This window comes from Crocuta crocuta, unplaced genomic scaffold (genome assembly GCF_008692635.1).
Source record: "Crocuta crocuta isolate KB4526 unplaced genomic scaffold, BGI_CrCroc_1.0 scaffold41, whole genome shotgun sequence".
Lineage (NCBI taxonomy): Eukaryota > Metazoa > Chordata > Mammalia > Carnivora > Hyaenidae > Crocuta > Crocuta crocuta.
The window spans coordinates 7,924,505-7,951,498 of record NW_027529428.1 but is presented as its reverse complement, the minus strand read 5'-3'; the positions used below and the strand labels follow the sequence as shown (position 1 = coordinate 7,951,498).

General features: G+C 40.7%; 1 protein-coding gene across 1 annotated transcript in view; it reads right to left on the bottom strand.

The window, feature by feature from the left end:
- The window catches only part of ALDH1A1 (aldehyde dehydrogenase 1 family member A1), a 55,290-nt gene extending 32,394 nt beyond the window's left edge, over window positions 1-22,896 (bottom strand). Inside the window, exons 1-3 of the mRNA XM_077759381.1 lie at window positions 22,795-22,896; window positions 9,341-9,445; window positions 1,196-1,336 (exon numbers count right to left, since the gene is read on the bottom strand). Coding sequence (XP_077615507.1) covers window positions 1,196-1,336; window positions 9,341-9,445; window positions 22,795-22,860 — 312 coding nt within the window. The 5' untranslated portion in view covers window positions 22,861-22,896. The remainder of the gene's footprint in view (window positions 1-1,195; window positions 1,337-9,340; window positions 9,446-22,794) is intronic.
- Between the last annotated feature and the right edge of the window lie 4,098 nt (window positions 22,897-26,994).

Below are 26,994 nucleotides of genomic sequence, written 5' to 3'. Positions count from 1 at the left end.
TTGGGACCACATGTCTGGCCAGGTCAGGAATGTACAGGTGATAATCTGGTAAAACGGTTCCTCATTTGTTGGACAATCTTCTGACTCTGCATTATGTTGTTAGCCATCTCAAAACTTAAATCAACCATGATTTTTGTGTGTCTGCTCTTATTTTCCCCCTAGGATCTTATCGGACAGAGGCAGTGAGCCCTCTATAGTCCACAGAACAGCTAAATAAGAGAAGTCAAGTTTTGGCAAATTCTGCTTTCTTCCTACAGGACATTTTGGTTTTTATTTATTTTATTTATTGTGTATAACTTCTAACTCCACATTTTTGCATACTTTGAATTATTCCAAACCTTTAAATAATAAATAGCTTTTTGATTAACTATAATTGCTAATGTTGATTTTAAAATATGTTATAGGCCGCTTTGTTACAGCCAGTAAAAGATTCTAAAGATTATAAAAATTTGTTCTGAAACTTGATCTTGGTATTGGTGTGTGTTCAATTGGCTTCACTATAATGCCTAACTAAGAAGAAAACAAGGTTACACCCCACACATTTTACGTACTAACTCATCTAACACCCAAGATGTTTTTTTAATCAGTATACATTAAAATATAATTATTATAAACCTGCAAATGATTGGATTTCTTTTTTATTCCTCGCCTTTTTCAACTGTAAAGAGAATGTCATTTGATCAAGACCATTGTGATGCATACATTTCAGGAGGGGGAAAAGCAGCCATTTATTAAGTCTTGGTGGGCTAGATTAAAGAAAATTTATTTTCGAGAAATATTCTGGGCACCTTAGACAAATTCTATGAGATTTTCCAACAAAAGAGTCCAGTGTTCAAGTAAGTTGGAAAACCCTTATATTATTCTAGGATATTCACTGCATGTGACCTTGTTAAAGGCTCTAAGGAATTCTAGAATAGAGAAAAGAGATTTGTATAAGTTGGCTTAACTTGGGGTCTGCCAAGGTTTACGTAGAATCGACTACAGGAGTAGAAATTAACATCACTGGAACTTGAGTGCCGATTACTACCTGCGAATAATCTTAGTGATAAGATTTCTCTACGGGAGCTGGTAGAGAATTTTTCGTTTTGTTTGTAGTGAGCATGTAGTAAATGCCTAAAACCAAAGCGACGTGACAATCCAAATAATGAGTACTTTCTGGAGATCTCGCTACCTGCCCAGTTTGGTTAATACTCACTGCAAGGAGAAGACGATCTCTTTCAATTAAGTCAGCCAACTTGTATATGAGCCGCCCTCTGTCCGAAGCATTCATGGTGCGCCACGGAGAGCCAAACTCAAAAGCCTTTCTTGCAGCTTTCACTGCCTTGTCAATATCCTCCTGCAAGTCACAGGAAATTCAGTTCAGTAGCCTAAACGTGTTATCAAATCCAATGGCAGTAACCCTATAAAACAGACTAAAGGTCCTCATAAGCAGGTGCTGCGTCCTCATTAGCCCAATGTCTAGCACACTGTATAAACTCAACTACATACACTGGAGTTATATACCTGCTGCCTAATCTTTAGAATGATGAATTCCACACACATAGCTCAGGCTTGATTTCCTAGAATAGAAATATTATAGTATTTTAGCATTGCTATCACTAAAGTGTTTCCCATCCATATATCAGATCATGTTCTAATTACTTTAAACACATTAACTTCTTTGATTCTTTTTAAAAAATGTTTATTTATTTTTGAGACAGAGAGAAAGAGCCAGCAGGGGAGGGCCAGAGGGAGCAGGGATCAGAGGATCTGAAGCAGCTCTGTGCTGACAGCACAGAGCCTCGAAGCTGGGCTTGAACTTGCAAACCGTGAGCTTATGACCTGAGCTAAGGTTGGATGATTAAACTGACTGAGCCACCCAGGTGCCCCAGTTCATTTAATTCTTAATACTTTTATGACACAAATATGTTCCCATTTTACAGATGAAGAAAGTGAAGCAAAGATTGAGAGAGAGTAAATTTGCCCGAGGTAAGGAGCTGCAAGTGGCAGGATGGAATTTTAAAGGGAGCACCTCTGAGTGTAGAGCCTTGGGTTTTCACCACTACGTTACTCTGCTTTGGTGACTGGGTTACCAAGAGTTGCAGACAAAGCTCAAGATCTACTAAAATGGTGAATATCTTCTTGGGCGGCTGGTGACACTATAGCCTATACACTCTCATCTGGAACCTACTGCACGGTGAATAAGAACTGGGTTTTGCTGTTGAAGGGTAAACATTATAAGTGTGTGTTCATTCCTATTGCGTAGAGAGAAAAAGGCATCGCGTGGTGGAACTGGTATGGTATACAGAAGGATCTGTCTAGGTATTACAACCTCTCATTTCCCAACTGAGTACAACGTAATCTTTTCAATTCCTGACTAGGTAAAGAAGTCCGTTTCTCATGGGGCGCCTGGGTAGCTCAGTCAGTTGGGCTTATGATTCTTGGTTTTGGCTCAGGTCATGATCTCATGATTTGTGAGTTCAAGCCCTGCGTCAGGCTCTGTGCTGGCGACTTGGAGCCTGCTTGGGACTCTCTCTCTTCTGACTCTCTCTCTCTCTCTCTCTCTGCCCCTCTCTTCTGCTTGTGCTCTCTCCATCTCTCTGAAAATAAATAGCATTTATTTTTAAATTATTTTTTAATAATTTAAAAAGTATAATCTGGTGTGATTAAGTGATAATATTCACCAAGCACAAGTAAAAATGCTTTCTTTATAATACATCATACACCTGTTAATCTCATTACCTAACCTTTTAGAGAATGATCAGTATATACAATAAAATATATGCATTATTACTAGCCCTTCCTGCAAAATATGTGCATAATCATATTTTGGGTATTCAGCTAATCACAATGATTGTATTTATGCCATGTTTCCATGAAACATGAAAAAGGTTCTAACCTTTTTCAAGTTATTTTCAGACAGCACTGCTGGAAAAAACTCCACAAGAATCTCAAATTGCCAGCATGATCTGTAGATACCACAGCTTATAAAATTATATGCTACTCTGTGTTTAAACAGACCTGGGTGCCGCAGCTCTCATTTGGTTCCTTCTGCTCAGCGTTCTGCTCTTGGCTTTGACCAAATATGGTTTATCATAGGCACCCTGGCCTCTCGAAGGGATGTGAAAAAGATGACTTCTAGAAAATTAGCTCTGTCATATGGAGAATTGTTGAAATCCTGAAATAAAGACTTTTGTGGTTGTGTTCTTTGGGTCAAAATCTTCCTTTTCTCCTAACTTATATTTTATCTTGCAGGCATAGAAATAGAGTAATGGTGGTTAATACATAGATTTGGAACAAAACAACTCAAGTTTGAATTCCGGTTCCTCATCTATTCGCTCCATCCATCCATCCACCCATCCAAAAATTTGTTAAACACTATTCTGTAAGTCTTGGCATCAGGTTGTTAATGATAAAATAGTGAAGATGGGAGATTGCCCCTCTGAAAATTAAATAAGGTAACACTAGAAACACATTTTCTATGTGACAGACATTATGTTGAGTGCTCATTAAGTGGTAGCAAGTGCTATCGTAGTTGAGGCAAAGCAATCTTAAAATAACTTTCAGCAGTTCTAGGATATTTTAATCTTTTCCTTTCAGTTTTCTCTCCCCTGTATCATTTTAGGCTTTATTATCTCCTACTGTTGATAGTCTTCCCATGTCCATTGTCTTCTCTCTACCAGGCTAATCTTTCTCAAACAATTTTATGTGATCACTTTCCCTTTCAAATATTTGCAACTTTTCCCTTTGCCTACAGTCCCGAGGCCTAACTCCTCTGCCTGATTTTCAAGACCCAACATTATGCGGTGCCACCTCACCTACCCAAACTTGTGTTTACATTTTTTTCTACTCTGCCTGTCCCAAGTACTTCTCATCTTTGCTCCTGTAGTTCTCCTACCCTAGAATGTTCTACCAGCACACCCCTTTACTTTGAAAATTCTACATTTCTTTAAGACCCAGTTCAGGGGCAGCTGGGTGGCTCAGTTGGTTGAGTATCTGACCCAACTTCGGTTCAGGTCATGATCTCACCATTGGTGAGTTTGAGCCCTACATTGAGCTCTGTGCTGACAGCTCAGAGCCTGGAGCCTGCTTCAGATTCTGTCTTCCTCTCTCCCTGCCCCTGCCTCTCTCTCTCTCTCTCTCTCTCTCTGTTTCTCTCACACACACAAAAAAATAAACATTAAAAAAAAGTCCCAGCTCAAAGATCACAATCTACCTAAACTCTTGCCGGGCTAATCCAGCTTGATAACAACTACTAGTTAAGAGTTGACTAAGCTCTATGCACTAAGTGATACCCTCTATAACCCCATAGTTACTATCACAGTTAAGCACCATGCATCTTGTTTTATAAGACATGAAATCCAGCATGAAACCTATCAACCAAAATTAGATCTCACGTCTGGCTCCAAAATCCAATTTTATAGCTCTGCAAGGCTATCCTGATAGTGATCTTTGCAATGAATATTTATTGCTATCTATATTAAAAGCTATAATACTCCTTACTATTCTGGGCCTACAGTAGGCAGTTAATAAATATTTAATAATTTAATTACCTATCTTTCAAACTCATCGTATTACATTGATTTTATAGAAGAGTGCTCCTGATATAAATAATTTGCTTATATTGACATTCACATCATAAACTGTATTTTAGTCAATTCCATTATGTAACAAAGCTTTTACATGAACCATATTAGGCATAAAGTCTATCGTTACAAACATAATAAAAGTTTTACGACTAGTGTTTCTTGGATTTTTATTCTGGGACTAGCATCCGCAAGGACATAACTTTTTAATCAACCAACAAACAATTTGATACATTCAGATTTGCCATCGTCAACAACACTTTTGTCTTAGAGTGTTTAAAAAATTCCTTTGTTTGAAGTAAGGGACTAAAGCTGAATGTATGAAAGTGGATCGAACGAAGATAAAATATGAAAGTCCTCTGAAACACAGTTAAGGAAGGACAAACTTTGCTATCACTCCCAGGCTGTGCATTTCCATATTAAATCCATTCCAATTTGGAGAAAATAGTTATCAGACCAGTTTTATTTTTACACCTGTCATAAGCACTTACTTTAATGGACATTTACTTTTATCCCCACCAATTATTTGTTAGGTCATGCTTAGTATTAAAAGAAGTTTTCAGGATTAGTCAATATAGCCTAAAAGAGCCAGTGAAGTGAAAAGAAAACAGTTCCCACCCACATCAGTGCTTTGCTTTGTAACCTCCATTTGTTCTTGCTCCTCCTTCTTTCTTTATAACACCAATGAAAGGCGGTATATAGCCCATTGTTAGCTCCATTCTACTCATAAATTAAATCCCCAAAACCATTTGGCTCATTATCTAAAGAGTCAGTTCCAGAATATTAGGTTTACGGTGACTGTGTAATTTACTAGATTTGTACCTTTCACTAAGCAATGTTAGAAGTTAATACACATTTGTCGGCAAAATTGTTAAGACCAGAAGTAATTACTTGAAAACAAACGCTAGTAGATTACCCCAAACGAGAACAGGGTGGCATGAGTGCCGAATGTGAAGCAAACTGTTGCTTATCCCGAACAGTTTATATCATAAACAACTAAACTCAAACGATCGAGTATCCAGCAACTCGATTAGCATTGTGACCTGATTTGAAGCTTTGCTGGATGTTAATGAGTGTCCCGGAGCTACACTTGCACAGACAATGCTGCTCTGCTGCGAGTGGGAGTAATTGCCAAAAAAGTACACAGCAAATAAATGACCAATATTTCTAAAGCTTCAGGTTTGATCATCAGCTCTTCTTCACTACTTTTTAGGAAGAAGGTCAATACCACCAACAACGCCAAGAAAAGTCGTCAGACTGCCTGACAAGATTCAGCTGGAATTCCTGGCACAGATTTGTTTCACTGATGAAACTACAGTTGGAAGCCAGTGGCAAAGAGGGATGTCCAAGGCACCAGAGCGAAAGCATCCGGAATGCTTGCTCTGTTGTTAATTGCAAACTACAACTAATTCTGCGGTCTTACTCCTGAGTAGCGTTTATACCTCTGGAGAGAAAGTGTAGGCAGCTGTCAAGGGGCACAAACGTGCCTTACCTTACCCTTTACTGCTTTCCCCACCACCTCAGAGTCTCCAAAGCTACTCAAGCAACGAGAAGGACACTTGATGTAATATGGTGCTTTAATGAAGTTCTGTAGATCTCTGGCAGTCTCCGATAAAAGGTCATTCCTCTTTGTTGAATATGAAGAATACATTTTCCTCTTATTTCTAGGGATAGCCCAAAGGACACAGGCTTCTGGGTCTCCTGGAACATGTAGCCAGGGACCCTCAGTATTTCTCTGCTCAACTTTGAGCGTCTTGTAACATTTCATAGAGGGGCGGAATGATGATCACAGTTCAGGTTCCAACTCTAACATTTTATTTATTAAGTCCATGGCCTCCATTCAATGCTAACAGCAAGGATACAATTTATGGTCTAATACGTAGTTCAGTGGTTCTCCAAGTATATTCCCCCACCTCCACCCCAACTGGAAACATCCGCATCACCTGAGAATCTGTCAGAAATGCAAATTCTCAGGCCCCACCCTAGAATTAGGGAAACAAACTCTAGGGGTGGGTGGGGCCCAGCAATATGTGTTTCAACAAGCCTTCCAGAGAATTCTGTTGCATGTGAAATTGTGAGAACCACTGCCTTAGTCAATAGTTAACTTAGTACTAGATTTTTAAGACGAGATGTGTGGAGCATATGGAAGCTGAGAGCTTGACGGAGGAGATTAGCTTGTTTATCTATTACTGGTAGAGTGTTAGACACTGAAAATATAAAGGTGAGTTGAGTGTTGGCCTCTATAAGAAGCATCCTGTCTCAGACAAATTAACCAAAACCTATGCAACGCAAGGGTGATAATATCTGTAAATATGATCTCCTGTAATGACACAGGAAGAAGGCAATACTACCTGGGAAGTTTGGGGTGCTTTAAAGAAAAGTAAAGCCCTATAAAGACTGAAGCTTTTTGGGGTACCTGAGGAGCTCAGGCTTTTTTTCTATGTGCCTGGCATTGTTAAAACACTTTACATCTTTTCTTATTTAATCTCCCCCAAGTTTTTCCTATCTCCCCATTTTACCCCAAAAGCAATAGAAACTCAAAGAAGGTAAATGAACTGTGGAACCTCTCAGTCTCGCTGCAGATAATGATCTGAACTCAGTTCCAAGGGCTGCACCATGATCTTGGCAGTCACGGAGGCAGTGACCAGCATCCAGTATTTGGAGCCTGGTTCTGGGGTAAAGGCGGGACTCCCAAGTTGCCGAGGGGGAGCTGAGAAGAAGCCCAAACCAAGAGAATTGTGGATTTTTTCCTCACCCACAGGCTGGTGAGAAGCCCGTGAAGAATTTATGTACGGACGAACTCTGGTAAATTCAGAAAGTGAAATCTGAAAGCAGGTGACATTTGTCTCCATTCTATTAGGCATCTACTTCTCAAACTGTCCAGCCTTCTGGCTAAACTCTGCATTTTTGTACCTTGAGGCATGGATCTTATGTCTTCTGATAATACTGCCACCTGAATCCAGGGGCTTATCCAAACCCAATGAGCATCTTGGGTCTATGGCTATCTTAGAATAGATCTGCAAGGCTTAATCTCACCTGGGTGATCTCACCAAGTGGGTAGAAGGTAATGAAAGTGTGAGCATCAGGCAGGAACATGACACTGACCCAGTGATCTGAGTATTGTGTCACACATGGTATTTGCTTTGGATTGTTATCCTTCATTGTTCAGTCATCTTTTTATATAGCAAAATAATTTATTGCCTCATGGGACAGAGACTGAAAGCTTGATAATATTTGGACTACTAAAGACTGAGAAATGGACGCCTGGGTGGCTCAGTCAGTTGAACATCTTACTCTTGATTTTAGCTCAGGTCATGATCCCAAGGTCTTGGAATGAAGGCCCCCCCCACCCCCCCATCTGTCTCCTTTGTGCTGAGTGTGGAGGCTGCTCAGGATTCTCTCTCTCCCTTTCTCTGCCACTCCCCTGCTCACACGCTTTCTCTCTTTCTAGTAAATTAAATTAAAATAAAAAATACTGAGAAATATGTATACATTTTAAAGTAATTATTCAGATTAAAACTTGAAGCCTTTTACTCTCCTCATGCCCCAGCCTATTTAATATTACCCTATCTTACATTTTTTTGAATTTTTGTTTTTACCATTTATTCATTTTTGAGAGTGAGAGAGACAGAGTATGAGTGGGGAAGGGGCAGAGAGAGAGGGAGACACAAAATCAGAAGTAGGTGCTAGGCTGTCAGCACAGAGCCTGACGCAGGGCTTGAACTCACAGAACGTGAGACCATGACCTGAGCTGAAGTCCGACGCCCAATCGACTGAGCCACCCAGGTGCCCCCCTATCTTACTTTTATAATAATCACCAAGTAAGGTAGTCCTGCCAGGCATAGGCTCTGGGGTCAGAAGGACAGCACTTGAATATGGATTTCATATTTTTCTTAAAGCAACATCACCTACAGTAAATTAGTTAACCTGTCCATTCTGCTATTTCATCATCATATGCAAAAGCAGTAGCAAATGGTAGCTTTCCTATTGGAATGGTGGAAGATTCAATTAACATTTAGAATAAAAAAAAAATACTGATAAAAGTTGGGTTTTGGTGTTGTTAGTCTGATTAGCTAGAAAGCAACAACACTTTAAATGGTTCCGTTTCAGTGATTTAATAATTCAATTTTTTAAGGTACTAATCAATGTCTTTCAATGATTTTTAATTGACAACTTGGCAGTTTTACCATTTCAAACGTCCTATATTGTTTCCTTTAGTTTCATTTAGCAACTTAAAAAGAACAATTTTAAATCTTTTTTAAAGTTTATTTATATTTATTTTGAGGGAGAGAGATAGTAAGTGGAGAAGGGGCAAAGAGAGGAGGATGCAGAATTCCAAGCAGGCTTCATGCTGGCAGCGCAGAGCCCGATGTGGGACTTGAACTCAGAAACCATGAGATTTTGAGCTGAGCCGAAATCAGGAGTCAGACCCTTAACTACCTGAGCCACCCAGGCACTCTAAAAAAGAACAATTTTATATGAATAAGGGATTTCTCTACTTTATCCATCTATGACCAATCACTTTATAGATAGTGTGTTTGTATTCAAATTGAAGAACAAGCAAGGAGAAATAGTATAAAGAAAATCAGCACAACACCCAGAAGCCTAGACTCATCGTTATCACATGGCTACTGGGCGCCCTTTAGGTACCTAGAAAATTTTCCCACAGGGCCCCAGAAATGGTATTTTCATAACACGTCTACAAGTTGTGGCGTGTTTGGGAGCTCAGGAGGTTGAAAAACAAAGAAACCTGGCCTAAGCGTTATGAAACCCACCTTATCTCCTTCTTCTACTTCACAGAGCTTCTCTTCAGTTGCAGGATTAAAGACAGGAAATTTCTTGCCACTCACTGAATTATGCCACTCATTGTTTATGAAAATCTATAGAGAGGGAAAGAAAGGAGGTAAATAAGCATTTAAACATGCAGCAAATTTCAGAAGTTCTTCTACAAACTTAAAGCATTTCAATAGGCCTAAGTGAGGTCAATGTTAAAACCCTACCTCTTTCACATACCTCACCCCACCCTGTAAGGTATTTTTGGCTGGGGTTCAAGACGTTTATACGCACAGGTTTTATACGCACAGACACCTGTGCGTGCTTGCATGTGCACACACACTCATTAAAATACAGTAATACTTTGAAATTACACTACGGTACAAGGTCATTTCAACCGTAGAAAATACAGTCTGGAGAAAAACAATCTAGAAATGGTGCTTTTATGTGAATATGAGGCAAGAGCAGGGACTTTGATGGCTTAACTCTTGATTAATCATCTCAATTTTTTTTTCTTTTAAAAAAAATTTTTTTTAATGTTTTATTTATTTCTAGGAGAGAGAGAGACAGCGTGAGCAGGGGAGGGTCAGAGAGAGAGGGAATCACAGACTCCGAAATAGGCTCCAGGCTCTGAGCTGGCAGTCAGCACAGAGCCCGACGCGGGGCTCGAACCCACGAACCGCGAGACCATGACCTAAGCGAAAGTCGGACGCTTAACCGACTAAGCCACCCAGGCGCCCCTAATCATCTCAATTTTTCACTTCAGATTCTGAAGTTTCTCATATTGGGCTGCTAGTGATTTGGTATCACAAGTGACCGTTTTCTGATCCTTTAGTTTACTGTTTTAAAGATAAGTTTTAAAAGAAGTTTGCTTAGAAATAAAAATTGGTGAGTGACATGTTTTCACTGACTTTTTCAAGGCATAAGGACTTTATTCTTTTAAATGATTATCTAATCATTTATTTGCCCTCAGATAAAATCAGGCACTAGATTTCTTAGCGATATCTAAGAGACTTGCGTCCAAATAGACAGAGGGGTCTCGAAAACATGGAGTTCTGTTCTGTGTATAAAAGAACAGTAATATTTAAAAGTGTTAGTATGTCATTTGAAAAGAATGCGTTTCAACTTTTGCTTCATTATGGAGCCTAACAGGGCTTTAATTTGTCATTTTGCAAAGTAAAAATACTTTACAAAGCCTACTTAAGAAGTACTCCTTTATTGCAAATAAAGATACGTTTTGTTTCTGGGAAAAGCTAGAATTTCTTCTCCCTTCTCTCATTTCATTATCTCTTGTTTATTCTCCTTTTTCTTATTTATTTTTGAAACCTAAAAGCCATCACGAGCATGCTACTGAACATTATGTACGACAACTTTCCATTAGATTTATTATCACAACATGAATTAGTGTATTTAACTGTGAATCACAGGTAGCTGATAGACACAGTTTTAACTGAAGGGTGAATGTTGTATTTTTAACATATATCTGAATTCAGACACCTCCCTTACCTGATATTTAAAGATAAGTTATTAATAGTGCAAACTCTGAGGAAGAAAGTATTGAAACACTGCCCCCCCAGCAAAGGTTTAAATCTGTAACTATACTAAATACAAATCAGTTAGCTATTAAAAATCCCCCATGTATGATTGCCATGTATCCCTAAAGGCTTAAGTACAATTAATTCCCTATTCTCTATTCTCTATTTACCAGATTACATAGACAGCCTGATCTCAAAATTGTTTCCTTGGTCTCCTAAACTTCCATCGTAAAACTTGGCACTTTTTTTTAAAGTCATTTTTAAATGTCTGCCTCTCTCCTAGGCTGTAAGCTTTGTTCTATAAGGCCAAAGATTATGCTTGTCAGGTTTTCTGGTTTATCCTCAGTGCTCAACACAATGCCAGCCTTCAAGTGATTTTGAAGGTCCGTCAAGGATTCATGAATAAATAACCTAAAACTGAATCAAGGACCCAACAATCTGGGAGCTACACATGGGTAAAACCATCATATTCTGCAGACGAGCACACTATCATATTCATGATTTGCTGGAAACAAAACAAAACAAAATAAAGCAAAGGGAAGGAGGAACCTTCTTATCTGCCTAGTCATCCCAATATAATTGTTTGTATGTCAGAACAGCATCAGTCCAGGATTTTAGAGGAGCTCGAAAAATCGTAGTGGTAGCTTAGAATTGTCAGGAAAAAGATGTTAGCATGAATAAATAAAAGGAGGTGTATAGCTATTCGGATGAGGAGACTAGATCTTCAAGGACACATACATGGAGATGTGGGAAAGGACAATGGCACACAGATACTGTCCTTCAAGAAGAACATGTTGGCATCTGAGATCACTTGGAAGAACAATAAATTCAGATTAAAATACTGACTTGCTCAGGGACGCCTAGGTGACTCAATGGGTGAAGCCTCCGACTTTGGCTCAGGTCATGATCTCCCTCAGAGAGGGGTGTGAGCCCCTCGAGATTTGGAGCCCTGAATCTGGTCCTCTGCTGTCAGCACAGAGCCTGCTTGGGATCCTCTGTCTCCCTCTCTCTCTGCCCCTCCACCACTCACACACATGTGTTCTCCCTCTCAAATATAAATAAACATTTAAAAAATAATTTAAGGGACGCCTGGATGGCTTAGTCGGTTGAGCGTCCGACTTTCGCTTAGGTCATGGTCTCGCGGTTCGTGGGTTCGAGCCCCGCGTCAGGCTCTGTGCTGACTGCCGGCTCAGAGCCTGGAGCCTGTTTCAGTCTGTGACTCCCTCTCTCTCTGACGCTCCCCTGCTCACGCTGTCTCTCTCTCTCTCTCCTAGAAGTGAATAAAACATTTAAAAAATATTTTAAAAATAATAGTTTAAAAAATACTGACTGGCCCAATGAGTGAATCAGCATTCCAGCCCTCATGAACACATTTTACAAAATCCTATAATCACTTTTAAGGAGTATTTTTCTTTGTGCATCCCTAGCCCTTACTTTCTTGTAATTTTCTTCCCAAGGGATGGCTAGGAAGTGTCTTAATCAATGTGTCCCAAATTCTTCTCACTGTCATCCCTGGCTGTCTGCTGAGTATTTACCTCAGACTAACATTCTACAGCTTTCACACTCTCTCTCTCTCTCTCTCTCTCACACACACACACACACAGAGGCATACACACACACACACACACACACACTTTCCCTCTCCTGTTAGTGACACACACAATCCCTACCTAGTCATTCTTTGGTATCACTTTGTTTTATACATCTTATAAAAAGAAGCCCTGTTCTTCCTGCCCCCAACCACTGCCTAATTAAAATTTAATCTCCCCCTCCCCTGATCATAAGCCAACCCAATTCAAATTTTGGCCACTCCTCGGGACACTTAGGTGGTTCTTCTAAGTTTTTCAGACATGCTTCTCCTTACCATCATTAGCCCCCTGATATTCTTTACCAACTTTGTATTTTATTTCCTCAGTTTACCTTCTATTTTAGTCTCATTCTACTGTCTCAAACACCATGCCCTTCTGCTCCATGCTGTTCCTTTATTCATGCTGTTCCTCGGGCTGGAGTTTCACTGTTTTCTTCTACTCATCCTTCAAGGCTCACTTAAAGTGTCACTTGCTCATGACGATTTCACTAGTTGGTCCAATTGGACTTAACCTTTTTTCCCCCTCTTTTCTGACCTGGCCTTTCATATCCTGCTATTAAATTACTTATTATGTTCTGTCCAATAGTGAGTAAGGACCTGAGGCATCTGGAAGGTATCATGGGAAAGTGTGAGAGAGTGAGCCCCTGCCCTCAAGGGGCTTAATAATCAAAGAAGATCCGCCAGTAAAGAATGGAAGGTTGTAGGGTAAAGACCTGAGCAGTGCTTTCGTTAGTAAATTGCAGAGTGTAACTCACAAAAGAGTAGGTAAAGGACCAGAAGAATGCAACCTTGAAGCAAAGGATTGGATTGGTGGAAAGAAGGGGAACAAGGGTGAAGGAAGGGAACACTCTTGGGACATGTATAATCCAAGGAAGAGACCACAGGACACGGGACAGTGTGTGGAAACAAGTCATAGATGAATTTCGATGATGAAAAGGACGCCAGATAGTGGTGAATCTTGATCCCATCTACAGAGTGAGAAGGCTGGACTCTATTCCGGATGTAATAAGGGCGTGACAGGAACAAATAGATGTTTTAGGAATGCTGATGTTAATGTACCCAACGTGGGTTTGAAGTAGAGTGACCAGAGTCCCAGGAGATTAGCTGGGAGACAATTTCTAACATTCCAGGCATGCACTCGTAAGGCTTGAGAGAATAGTGAGATAGCACTACTGTCTGCAGATTACGAAATAGATACATTCTCCCCCAAACAGAGGCCTTTCAGCATACAAACAGAGCCCAGCGTAGACAAAGAGATGACCAAGGTGGCTGTAAAGGCCAGGTACTGTACCTTCCTTTTCTTCTCCTTAGCCGGGGAAAAGTTTTTTGTCAAGAACTACCTTAAGGATCCTTTTTTCCCTGTTTTAATTTTGTGGGTTTTACATTGGACGTTTGCCTTCCAGCTAACTTTGTGACCAAATGTTTGTGAATCATCATCTTTTCTGTCATATGAAATGGTTATGTGGAGCCGTGTTGGCTAACGGATGTTCGGAATAATACTTCTGAAACATATTTCAGGCCCGTGGAAATAATCTATCCTGGTGACAACCTCATTTCCCATTTGCTGTTTGCCTGTAGCAAGTTTTGGGGGGAAAGGGAGCATTGTATAAAAATAAAAAAAATCTTGGGTCCTATTTAACTATTATATTAACTACATTCTAATTCTGAGTTTTGGACACAGGCTACAATAATATATGTACACTAGACCTCAGCTTAAAGTTCACAATATTGATTGGGAATTATAGATTCCTATACATGCTGTTAGACACCAAGTGCTTCTTCTTTGGGGAAACAATCAATGGGAATGTTGAGGAGACTTAAAAATTGATTTTTACTTTTTAAATTTTAGATATGTCAGCTTTTACGGGATGCATCTTGACCTCTGATTTTAAAAAGAAATGATTGTTTCCTGAATGCAGTTTAGTGTCCAAGAACACATCATAATTTTGAATTTTGAAAAAAAAAAAAAGCTTTCTTTCCAGAGTAAAAACTATTATGTCTTAATGTGTTTGGTGTAAAGTTATAATTCTAAATAAATAAGCCCTTTCCTCAAATATTTCTGGCTTGGATCAAGCCGAATGTGGCTAATAGGCAAAAATAAAACCTATAAGCCTTACCTGTTGATAGAACATTTTGGTACCTGTTGCCTTAAAAGGGAAAGAGCCCCTGACTCCCTCCAATAGATATTCAAGCTGCTCTAAATTCACATCATCTCTTCGGGGACAGAATAATGGCTCTAGATCCTATGAGGGAAGCCAATGTTTTCTCGGTGGCAGAGAGATGTTGATAGGTCAAATTTTCAATGCACAGAGAATTTCTTTTGAGGTACACCAAGGGCGAGAGTGGGTGATGGAATTCTCCATCTGATGTCCCCTGTGTGAATTTCCAAACCCGAGGACCTGGCTCACAGCACGTGGAGTGATGGGTATATGCTGTAAAAGTGTAAACTTTTCTCAGCAGTAGGCACCTAAAGAAAGACGGAAGACTTTGGTGGGGGAGGGGAAAATAATAAAATGGGAATGAATAATAGGAAAGGCTGAACTAAAGCCAGGTGGAGGTGTTAAACGTTTAAAAGAATCTCTGGCAGTTATCTGGCAGCTGGGTTTCATCCCAAACCCTGAGGCAGCAAAGCAAAATGTTGAGACTGAAAGTAGAAAAGAAAAGAAAAGAAAGAAAAGAAAAGAAAAGAAAAGAAAAGAAAGAAATCTAAAAGGAAATTAAGGAGGAAATAACAGAAGAGAGGAAAATATTTAACTGTAGTCAAAGGAATGAAAACAGAATGGGAGTGACCAAAACAAACGTAAGAGAAAGAAACTTTCCCTTTAATTTCTGTTTTATATTACAGTCTGACTTTAGTAACATGAATGTATACTCTTCTTTGGCTTTTTCAGCTCAGGAAAAGAAAAGATGCTAAAGTATGTCTGTTTCAAGCCACATCTTCACTATGTCCCACAGGTGACAAAACTACTTGTCAATGACCTCTGCACGTCACACATATACTGTATCAAAGAGATAAGATGGAGAAGCACTGGAAAATTCTGTACTTTTTTCTATATTTCATATCAAGGTGCAACAGTATAATTGCTTGCATGGAAGCCTTCTACCTTCCAAAGAAAGAGCCAGGTATAGAGCCCAATTCAGTTATCTGTTGTTTGCATTGTTTCAATTTCTTATGTAGTATCAGGAGAGCAGTGGATGTAGTTACAGGATAGGACCTGGATGGAGGGGGGGGAAGGTAGTTATTCAGGCAAAGTTTTGACATCTGTGATATTTGTGCAGATTCCTAGGAAATGAATTTCCGTTAACAATTGCAGCATTGCAATAAAGTCATCAGGTAGAGATATTAAAATATGTAATCAGAAAACCAAATATTAGCAACTCTTTATATCCCTTGCAAACAGTGCCTCTGTGGGAGATTTTGATACACACGTACCCAAAATATATCAGTGTTATGGAATCAGGGTTCACACAAGTATCTACTCCTCTGATTTGTTTCTTAGTAGTGGCTTGAATTAGGAAGCACCCATTGCCTGCGTTCTTTTGAACATGGCTCTATGTTGCTACTTAAACCTGGTATATGCGTAAGGCATTTGGCCATAATTATTCTAGCATCAGGAAAACCCAAACCACCACCATCATCAACACCACCCCTAACCAGGCAGTTGGTACTTTGAGAGAAGTTGCTACTTTGAGAGAAGTCATTTTATCAATGCCTGTATTCCCAGGAGGTATCTTTTATGCAGATCTGTATTACATCATCCCACAGGTTACCCATGCCACTTCAGAAGCATTAGCTTAACTTTGGGTTCCTCTTCAAAGGACCTTTTTCCCATAATGCCTAAGAGTTTTCTCACCCAGCCTGCTCTTTCTGGCAAGCAGTTACTGACAAATGCAGTCGGTGAAGTTCAGTTTAAAGAAATCACATGAACACTTGATGCCTCATGAAATTGGGCTCAAAGTATCTCTTAGAGTATTTGTTACTCACTTTAGGATTGCTGCTGATTAGGATTCTTGAAGCAGGCAGGTGCCAGAGAACAAAAGATTTGCCAAGACAGCCATCCTCGGAGATGAGCTAAAACATTGCATTTGTAGTGAATGGTTACCTCCCAGGAGCAAAATCAATGTCGGCTCCACCATGGGTTTGTGGCCACTATCTGGTTCCTGTTGGACTCAGGCACTTTCTGAAGGGGGAAGGTCAGTGATTCTGAGCTGGCTGCATGTAACTTTCTGAGAGAAAGAGGAAATCAGGTCCCTAAGTAACTAGATGATGGTCATTGCAGGTAAAATTATGAGGTTGACCCAAAACTATTAGGTCGTTGCTGCTGGTCAACAGGCCACACTTTGGGTGGCATCAGCAAAACCCAGAAGTCTGTTAGAAATGCAGAATCGGAGGGGAGCCTGGGTGGCTCAGTCAGTTAAGCATGCAAATTCGGCCAGCTCATGATCTCACAGTTCGTGAGTTTGAGCCCCGAGTCAGGCTCCATTTTGATAGGGTAGAGCCTGGAGCCTGCTTTGGATTCTATGTCTACCTTCTGTCTCTGACCCTTCCCCTCTCGTGCTCCATCTCTCTCTCTCAAAAATAAAATAAATATGAAAAAAAAGAGAAATGCAGAATCTCAGACCTCACTGCACAATCAGAAGTTACATTTCAACAAGAACCCTCCCCTGATTCACCTGCATAGTCAAGTTCGAGAAGTGCTGCCCCACAGTGCCTTCTCTCTTGTTGATCCACCTGTCTGGGCATCTGGTGCCCTAATCATACCTCTTCTCTCATCATCCAAATGGCCACTCTCCCAGTCAGAGTGAGGAACGCACGAAACAAGTGAAGCAACGGTTATGAGAGCACTTGTTAGAGACAATCCAGGAGGATACAAGCAAGGCCGTGGCTAGGATGTAGGGGAAAACGGTATCATGTGGAAAAGTATCCGATCTGAAATGAGAAGCCTCAAAATCCAGTTCATTCCATCTGTGCTTCTTGGGAGCTGTGTGACCTTGAGCAAATCACTTAAGACGTCTGCACTCGAGTTCTTCAGCTTTACAATGGGACACTGGTAATGTGTTCTAACTCTTACAGGGGTTACTTAGGTGACTCAAATGAGAGCAGTAGATGCAAGCATTTTTAAACGATAGCAGGCATTGCAAGAACTCATTCCATGTCCATCGGGGATAGAATAACTAGAGAATTGTGGGAGTCATCTTGGAAAGGAGAGGGTTAAAGAGAGCCTGGACCAAGCAGCTAGGAAGTGCCAGGAGTTTTCCACAAATTACCTCACTTAATTCTCACGGCCACTTTCCAAGGTAGTTATTATTATTCCCAATTTACAGACAGGGTAACTGAAACTCAAGGAGATTAGAAGCCTAGCCAAGGTCATAGCGTGAAATAAGCAGAAGAGCTAGAAATCAAAGCCGCGTTTATCTTGTTAAGCCGCCGTACCTTGCAGCCACCCAGCTATTTGTTCAACTGCTTCCAAGTCAAAAGCCAACAGAATATTGACTCAATCAGAAGGGAATTAGCAACATTTCCCAGGTGAAAGCAGTGCCTCAGCACAATCAGCTTCACCTTGAACTTAAGTTCTGTTCTGTTTGAAGCACCCCTCCGTGGTCTCCCTCCTACACAATCCATCAGGTGGCCTGGCCAGAGCCCCCTCCTCCAGCCTCATCTGCTCCATTCTTTGCCTCCCTTTACTACAGCCTCCCTGTTTGAACACAGCAGGCTCTTCCCTGTAAAGGACTTTGCACGTGCTCTTACCTCTGGCTCCTTGTTATTCTCCCATCCCTCACTCCCATCCCCCACCCCCAGCTCTCCATGGACACTTTATGCTCTGCATCAGTCAGGCTCACCTTAAACGTCCCTTTCGTAAAGAGACCTTCCTGAACAGCTCATCAAAAGCAAGCTTTTCCCGTCGTTGTCTTGCCTTTAGCATTTATCAAAGTTTATGATTAAACTATTCACTGACATGATTGTTTCCTTCCCACACCCTCCAAGAACATAAGCTCCCTAAGCCAAGAGCCCTATTAGCCTCCATACACATACACCCAAGCACAGGGTGGTAATTCAATGACTTGTTAAATAAATAGAAGGAAAATGAGAGGAGTGAAGAGAATGGGGTAGTCAGAAATGCACGCGACCTGATTTTATTTGCTGTAAGAATTTAAAGAGGAGATAATGGCACGTGGAGCCTAGTACGCAATGGTTCCTAACTCTTCTCTACCAAAAAGATGTCTTTCACTTCAATGTGTTATTCAATGATACCAGAAATCTAGGAAGGTCATCTCTTCCTCCAACCAAAAGCTATTCCATAGGAGTAGAAGACACACAGCTCCCGTAGAAATTGCACACCTATTTCTAAATCCTCTAAATTGCAGCCTCTCCCAGCCCAAACCCGACCTTTTCAATCAAAGCCAAATGTCTGTTAGCTTCCAAGCTTCCTTATTGTTCGCCTTTTTTTCTAAGTTGGCGGCCAACTTCCTCCTGTTGGCCTGGGAACAGCTGAGCAGCAGCTGGAAAGGCTCATGGTCAAGTTCCCTCCAGTACTCAGGAACGGACACACGAGAGTCAGAATCAAGGGCAGCATAATCCAGCAACTCCATGTTCCGAAATACTGGTATGGATCTTAGACAAGACACTTGGTGTGGGGGCTGGTCCCATACAAAGTCTAGCTTTGTTATTTTCCAGCTGTACTTTTTTTTAAATGTTTATTTATTTCTTTTGAGAGAGAGAGAGAGAGAAAGAAAGGATGAGTATGGGAGAGACAGAGGATCCCAAGCAGGGTCTGCACTGTCAGCACAGAGCCTGACATAGGGCTCCATCTCAGGACCGTGAGATCATGCATGACCTGAGCCCAAATCAAGAGTTGGACGCTTAACCAATGGAGCCACCCAAGCACCCATCTAGCTGTATGATTTAAGGCAAGTTTCTTGGCCACTCTGGTCCTCAGTCTCCTCATCGATAAAACCAGAGGAACCTCCTCCTAGGGCTATCGTAAGAAATAAATAGAATCAATGCACATACTGTCACCAGCCATTGGTACAGAGTGAACACGATGAATTTCAGCCAGAGCTATTTTCTGTGTGTAGTTACCTGCGTCTGTGTGCATATGAAATGTCTTTAGCTGATGAACATCTGTTCTGGTATGAACACCTTATTGTTCAGGGAGTTAAGAGTAAACATTTTGGGGTTTGAATCCTGTCTGAGAAAGCTTGTCTTCTTTCATTTTCTCTCTCTCTCTCTTAAGGTAAAACAACAAAGCTGTGAAGGGAGAATGGAAAACAAAGTTACAGAATCCTGTAAGAGAAAATTTTGATCCATGAAATCCTGGATAAACCCTGGGAATTTTGCACCAATGTGATCTGTGTCAGGTGGGGCGTGACTCTGTGTGCAAGAGAGACAGGGATACTACTAGGAAAGAGTGAGATGAGAGCAACACGTGTGAGAAACCAGTCTTGGTGAGGTCCGGTAAAAGAAGATTCTGGAAAATGGGAAAGAATTTAGAAACATAAATAGAACCGGGATAGCCAATGTTAATCAATCACTTCCCATGTGCCAGGCACTATTTCAGATGCTTTGTATGCATTGAACTCATTGAATACTTGTATCCCCTTAGGAGGTTGGAATCTTTATTATTCCCATTTTATCCATAAGGAAACCGAGGGAGACAGAGGTAATGTAGTTTGCAATGATCACATAAGTTTCAAAGAGGCTCTTCATTTAAAACGTCAATAAAATGGATGAGCTGGCAGATGTGGGATGCATTTAGAATTGGAAAGGGGAACCAATCAGGTTCGAATTGGGAGCCGAGTTTACGTGGATGTATAATGATGGTATTAAGGTTTTCAATTCTACAGACATTCGTATCTTTTTAGAAACTGTTTCTTTCTTAACTCTGGTCTCTGTTTTAGCCACCACCACCACAATAAGAACATAATCAGCCTGTACTAGAGAATAAGTCATAAAGATATGCAACACTGACTTCTTTTGTTTGGGTGAAAAGCAGTCTCAAACTTGAGAGAGTGAGTGTAGCTGTGATCGTTTCTTGTTACTCAAACTTGCTTGCCCCTTCTCCCCACCTTGCCCCAATGATCAATATATTTCTAGTGATAATAAAGAAAGAAAGACATTAACCTAGTAAGAGACAAATAGTACAGAGTTTAAGCGCTGGCCATAGAAGGTAATTCCACACGCACTATAAAATCTTTGCTTCTGTGATTTGCGATCAGGAAACTTAGAGCATAACCATCATTTTTCCAACTCCTCTTGTTAAGTGCAAATTCAGTACGATTCTTCAGGGGGGCACAGTAAAAAAGCAAATGCCAAGGCATTTGCAAAAGCTCACCCATTTAGATTTAATTACATACATAACTGGTGTTCTCCCAAGTGTAAAAATGCTGTCACTAATAAATCAGACAATAAAATGCTATCTGAGCAGATTTATAGAGAAGATGTGCGAGCAATCAACATTCACTCACTTACATTGGGCATTTTCTCCCCAGAAAAGTTCTTCAAAGAAGAGCAAATGGCTGCTCTTTGCATTGTACCTTCTTTTGAACACTCAGGTCTGTCATTTTCCTTGAAGAGGTGATCTCCTCTACTGGCTTTGAAGTGAACAGGAGATCCAATCTTAAAAACGTCTCCCTGGGCTAAAGGGTCACTAGATCTGTGTTTGTATGCTACGTTTTTGAGGGCCATTTCATTTGTCCACCCCTCTTTCGTACATGCTCAGTTACCAGCTACTGAATGAAGCTTAATGCAGTAGAAAGAATATTTGACTTTAGAGCTTCCTCAAGACACGCATACAAAGGAGACCGCAAAATTCTACAAAGCAGCGTTTTAAAATGGGACATTCTGACGATGAAAAACATCTTCCCAAGTATTATCATAGGGAAAAAATAAGTCACTGTAATAATAGTAATAAGATACTTTTTAGTCATTGCCAATGATTTTGACATTTATGAAATGCATTTTTAAATGTGCCTGCTTAGGCTGGATTTCTTGTGAATGACCAGTTTGGAGCAAGGAAGTTGGGAAAGTTGAAGTCTTGTCATCTTTTGGGCACACCTTTGTCAAGTGCAAATTGCTGGAGGCTGTGGACTCACCTCAGTTTTCATGTTCTCATTTGGAATACAATCAAATAAACAGATGTTTTCCTTTTGAATAAAATCTCATAAAAAATAATACCTTCCCACACTTTCTAGCTGCCGGATTGACCACATTAAAGGCACAATCTGATCTCTGCAGACACTTTCCTAAGGAAAAGAACCAGTCAGCTGAGCAACTTCCTCATTTATTGTGCTTATGAAAATGAAAATGTAACCGACCTTAGGATTTCAAAACCATCCATGGTTACAAGTAAGGGAATAAATAAATAATAGTGGGGCTTTTGCTTTATCATTAAGTTATATTGCTTTTGATTTTTCATTGGCTAATTCAGAAAGCAAAATGGCTCTTTCTACGTTGGAATGGTGCCTCTCTCTTCCCTTGCTTTCTGCAGTGTTTCATGAAGCTAATTTTAAGGGATTTTGTTCAGATTGGTTTGTTTGCTTATTTTATCTGTGCGTTTGGGAGTTCTAGACTCTCACAAGAAAGCAGACATATAACAAGGTGAAACAGGCGAAGTTCAGAGATACTTTTGAACAACTCGAACAGGATCCATTTCCTCCTCCTCCTAGCCGTGGATTTTTAAGCCTGGGTCTGTCTCCGGCTCATTTCTCTAAATATTTATCAGTTAACAATTACGCATCTGCTCCAGTGGCAACAAACTTGGCTGAAGCAAGAAATAAGAATGCTTTCTTTCCCCAAATATGCTAAATAATGCAAGTCCATTTGGAGTTTTTGAAAGAGGAGCTTTCATCCAATAATCAGAGATAGGTCCTTCATTTTGGCACTCACTAAACATATAGAAAAACCATGTTACTTCAGCGTTCGTTTCTCCTTTTTTTTTTTTTTTTTAAGCATTTCCTATTTGTTTGGCTCTTACCAGTAAGTTTGTCTAGTAAGTATTTGCCTCTCTTATCACACATGCTGGGTTACACTGAAGTTAATCGAATGCTTAGTAAAGTCCACTGAACCTGATGCAAGCAAGAACCTTTCACACAGAAGAGAATTCCTCTCACTTAGAAATATTTTAAGAAACGAATTTATGAAAAGTTGCCTGATACGATTTAGAAGTCATTATTTGATCAAGACACTAAACCTGAGCCTGCGTTTTGCAAGCCTTTTATTTTTGTATTTGCAAAGGGCTCTTTACACAAGTTTACTCACACTGACCTTTTATGCTTTCCACACATGTAGTTCTTATCATCCTGAAGCAAAGCAGCAAATATAAATGGTACTAACCTTCGTATATTTATATGTCACATTGGTGAGTGGGACAGGTAAGTCTGGCTTGCCTGAAGACGACATTTCTGGTTCGGCTCTTGGAACACAGGTGACAGGCTCTGCGATTTGGTTCTCATAGAGCACTTGGCTTTATTTGTTCCTTTTTATCTGCACGGGCTAAGGTTTATTTGCATACTGGAACACGATTGGATGAACAAACTCGGAGCAAAAAGAAAACGACACTACTTATTTGTAACACCTAGGGCAGGAAGCCCTTGACTTTAAACTTAAATCCTTAAGAAGCCAGTGCTCCAGCGTTGAAACTACATCTGGAGACAGGGCACTATTTGCAGACGAATTAATTTACAAAGCCGAAACCTGTGATAAGGATATGCAGAGCAGCTGCTCTGACCACTAAGGCCAGTTATTATTTTTTTGGCTTTTCATGCTTTGTATGCTACGGTGAAACTTTCCGTTCTCTGACAGACTTGGCATCAGAGAATTTGAAGATTCAAAGAGTCTCCGAGGGCACTTGTGCTCAGGAGAAGCTGGTGAGGGGAGGCCGCTGGCCAGGTGTCTTCAGGACAGTGCTGTCGGCGAATCAGTCCATGTCCCAGAAAGCAGAGTGGGAAGAAAGTCCCTCTATACAGACCCTACCTCAAATCAGGTTGAAAGGATCCTACCAATCGAGTGTATTCTTAGTGCGAGGTAAGCAGACCTACTATGATTGCAGAAGCTCTGAGTTATCTTTATGTTATATATGAGAACAGAAAGGTCAGCAGGATTCTTACAGATCCCAGAGTACACTGTCACACGCAGTCACCGGTATAGCAACATGGCAATATCGTCTGTTAAAACTATCTAAAATGAAAGTAATCCTTGGTTTTGGAAGTTGGCTGTATTTGTCAGTGATTGATACAGGCAATTGCACAAAAAGTGGACTTAAACAGGACCCTAAGTAATTCCGTTTCTTAGAATAAATGTTTCGGGCTGGGAACATTAAAAAGGAATTTTTAACTACCCTTGCCCCATTTTAAACGCAAGACTTTATTGTACCGGAGCTCAAGCAAAAGTTACAATAAGAACACGATGGAAAACCATGAATACTCTTAATTCTGATTGTTGAGAGTTAAGAAGGACAATTTCTTTTTCCAGGGAAAATTGCCCCGCTCCCCCCAATATGGGATTTAGGTAGGGAAATGAAGGCTTCTTAAATAGTTGCTCCGAACCAGGCACGGGAGCCTTACTTTCTCTTTCTATTCTTCCTTGGTTCCCCATTTTACAGATTGAGAGAGAGCAAGTGGCTTGCTTAAGATCATAGATCTAACAAATACAAAATCAGAATTTCGTCATCTCCCAGCTGGGTTCCCTAAGTGAATAGTCACCCTCACGCGCACTTCCAGTTATTAGCTCTTTCACTCATCCAAGACTAGGGTCAGCAAACATTTTCTTTTAAAGAGACAAAAGATATTTTCCACTTCCTAGGCCAGACGGTTTCTGCTGTGACTTACTCGACTCTACATGAAAGAAACTACAGACAATAGCTACATACGTTAGTGGGTCTCGGTGTTTTCCAATAAAATTTTATTTACAAAAACAGGAGCCTGGCCAGATAGGGCTCATGGGTCGGCCCCCAATGTCTAAGACCACCATCTCCAAGGGCCGTGTCTCTTGGGCAACGCATGCTTGAAGGCCAGATAGAAACTTCTGTGTTATTTCAATACTTGTCTCTTTATATCCATCCCTCCCTCTTGCTCTTGCTCTCTTTTTGGAAAATCTAATTGTTTTGTCTTTCGAAAATGTGTTTTGAGTTAAATGCACAATTATACAACAGCTATTACATAACTTGCGGAGCGGCGCTCTGGCCATGCCCAGACAGCTGTGTTTTGCTGCTGTCTTTCTGCTTCCAGCTCTACAGTGGTCTGTGGATCCAAATGCTGGTTCACTCGCCATTCAGGCAGCGCGAGCGCAAAGCCTCCTGACACACGGGTCGTGTCAGCTCACTGCCTGCGTGCTCATCCTTGATTTTATTTCACTGAATGATTACATAAGATTTCCCTCCACAGCAGACGTTACTGAAGGTAGGTGAAAAGAACGGCTTTGGAAACACGTTACCACACCTGCCCATTGAATTTCAACAAATATTTACTGAGTATCTTTTTATGGGTGAAGCACTGTGATTAGAGTATCAGGAATTCTCCAACCTTAATCTTACGTGAAGGGCAAATTTTGTTTTTCTGCCCAGAAACCACGGGGCCTGAGATCTCTATTTTTGAAGTAAGCATCATCCGGTCCCTAGAGCTTGTCTTCTGGAACAATGTATTCCCGGGAATGGCTGCCCGGGTAGAAGGCTTTCTCAGACCACTTCCCTCCTTCCCATACCACACACAGCTTTGGTGAGGGCACAGAGGCGAAGGAGACCCACTTTAAGACTGAACCCAGGGTTACGCATTTTCATTGTGTTTTTATTGCTTTTTTAAAAAATTTATTTTTGAGAGAGAGACAGACACAGCGTGAGCAGGGGAGGGACAGAGAGAGAGGTTGACAGAATCCAAAACAGGTTCCAGGCTGTCAGCACAGATTCCCATGTGGGGCTCGAACTCAGGAACTATGAGATCATGAACTGAGCGGAAGTTGAACACTCAACCAACTGAGCCACTCAGGTACCCCTATTGCATTTTGTATATATGGGACTTGAAGTTGGGAGTAACAAACAAAAGATGTTTAATCTTCCTTCCCTTTGTATGGACAAGCTAAATTATATACATGAGTGCACACAGATGGGGCAGAGGGATAGGGCAGAAAGAGAAACATAATTTATTCTCCTCTTGAATGTAACTTCTTCCAGCCCTTTGTGAAAGCTGTCATTATACCAAGAAACATACACACTATGACTCCAGCCACTGCTGAAACTACTGCCTCATCTTAGAAGGAATCTCTCCGGAGCTCCATTCAAGCCTCAGTCGCTGGAAAGATAATGGAGCCTCTCCTTCTCCCACCCGCATGAGTAGTTGAAATAGAAACCACTCAACCCTGTGAAACAAACATATATAAGGTCAAAGAAAAAAATACCTTTTTTCACATTTTCTACTCTCAAAATCCAGGATCAATTTGTTGGAGCTAAATTTTTATGCTCAGTGACATCTTCCTCCACGGCTGTTCGGTGTTGCCCTGAGCATGGCTGGATGAGTCTGCCGGCTGGTTAATCCAGACATGGATATATCCCTCTGCTTTTGATCACTGCAATTTCCGCAGACACCACATTGTTCTTATGCCTATTGGGGCTTTAATAATTTGGAAAAAGTGGGTCTCATATGTGGCGACAGGATCTGTGTTTGGTTGCAATGCTGGTGTTAAACCTGAAGGTGGAAGGCAGCATTCGAGTAATGAACGTATATGTTGGAGAGCTCATCTCTGTCCCTCCGCCATCCGTCTCCAATTAGCAATATTTCCTCACCTCTGAACCCTCCTGCCCATCACACACCCTTTCTTTGGTCTCTGTTTGTTTTGCATGATTAAGGACACTCTTATCTGTCCCTCTCTTACATGACACAATCGGGACACTGATCAACTCGTAAAGTCAATAAAACAATCAGTAGGCTAAATCCTCCCTAAGATCATTAGTTTAGCTGAATTAGGTGTTTGTAAACTTTGCGGGCCAAAGACATCTCCTAGCACTGGGTCAGCTGCCAGAGTTTGACATCATCTTGCACGGCCTTCACCACGCGCATATTTCCTCCAAGTGGAGAGAGAAATTAGACACTAATGGCATGTTTGAGGCAATCTGAATGAGGACTACTTTGAGCTTTTTATGACATTTCCCATATTGTTTTACCGTGGTCTTGTGCACAGATGACTCAGAACGTGCTTAACAACTTGACACGGTTAGGTGTTTGCATAACGCTCAGTTTTACACTTAGTTTTCATAGACATGACACTCCTTTTCCTCCTGATAAATCTACTATTTAAAAAGCATTTAATTCAATCATGCAATTGAAATACGAGACTCATGTGAATGATCAGGTTTTGGAGCAGAGATGTGACTATTGGTAAGCAGAGGAAACTGTGTCTTAAACTGAATACAAATATGAGTGTCAATGCTGTGTTTTTGCTTTACTTTTTCAACATAGTCTTGGAAAAGTTTATTTATTATTGAGCGACACAGAGAAAGCATGAACTGGGAAGGGCAGAGAGAGGGGGAGACACAGAATCTGAAGC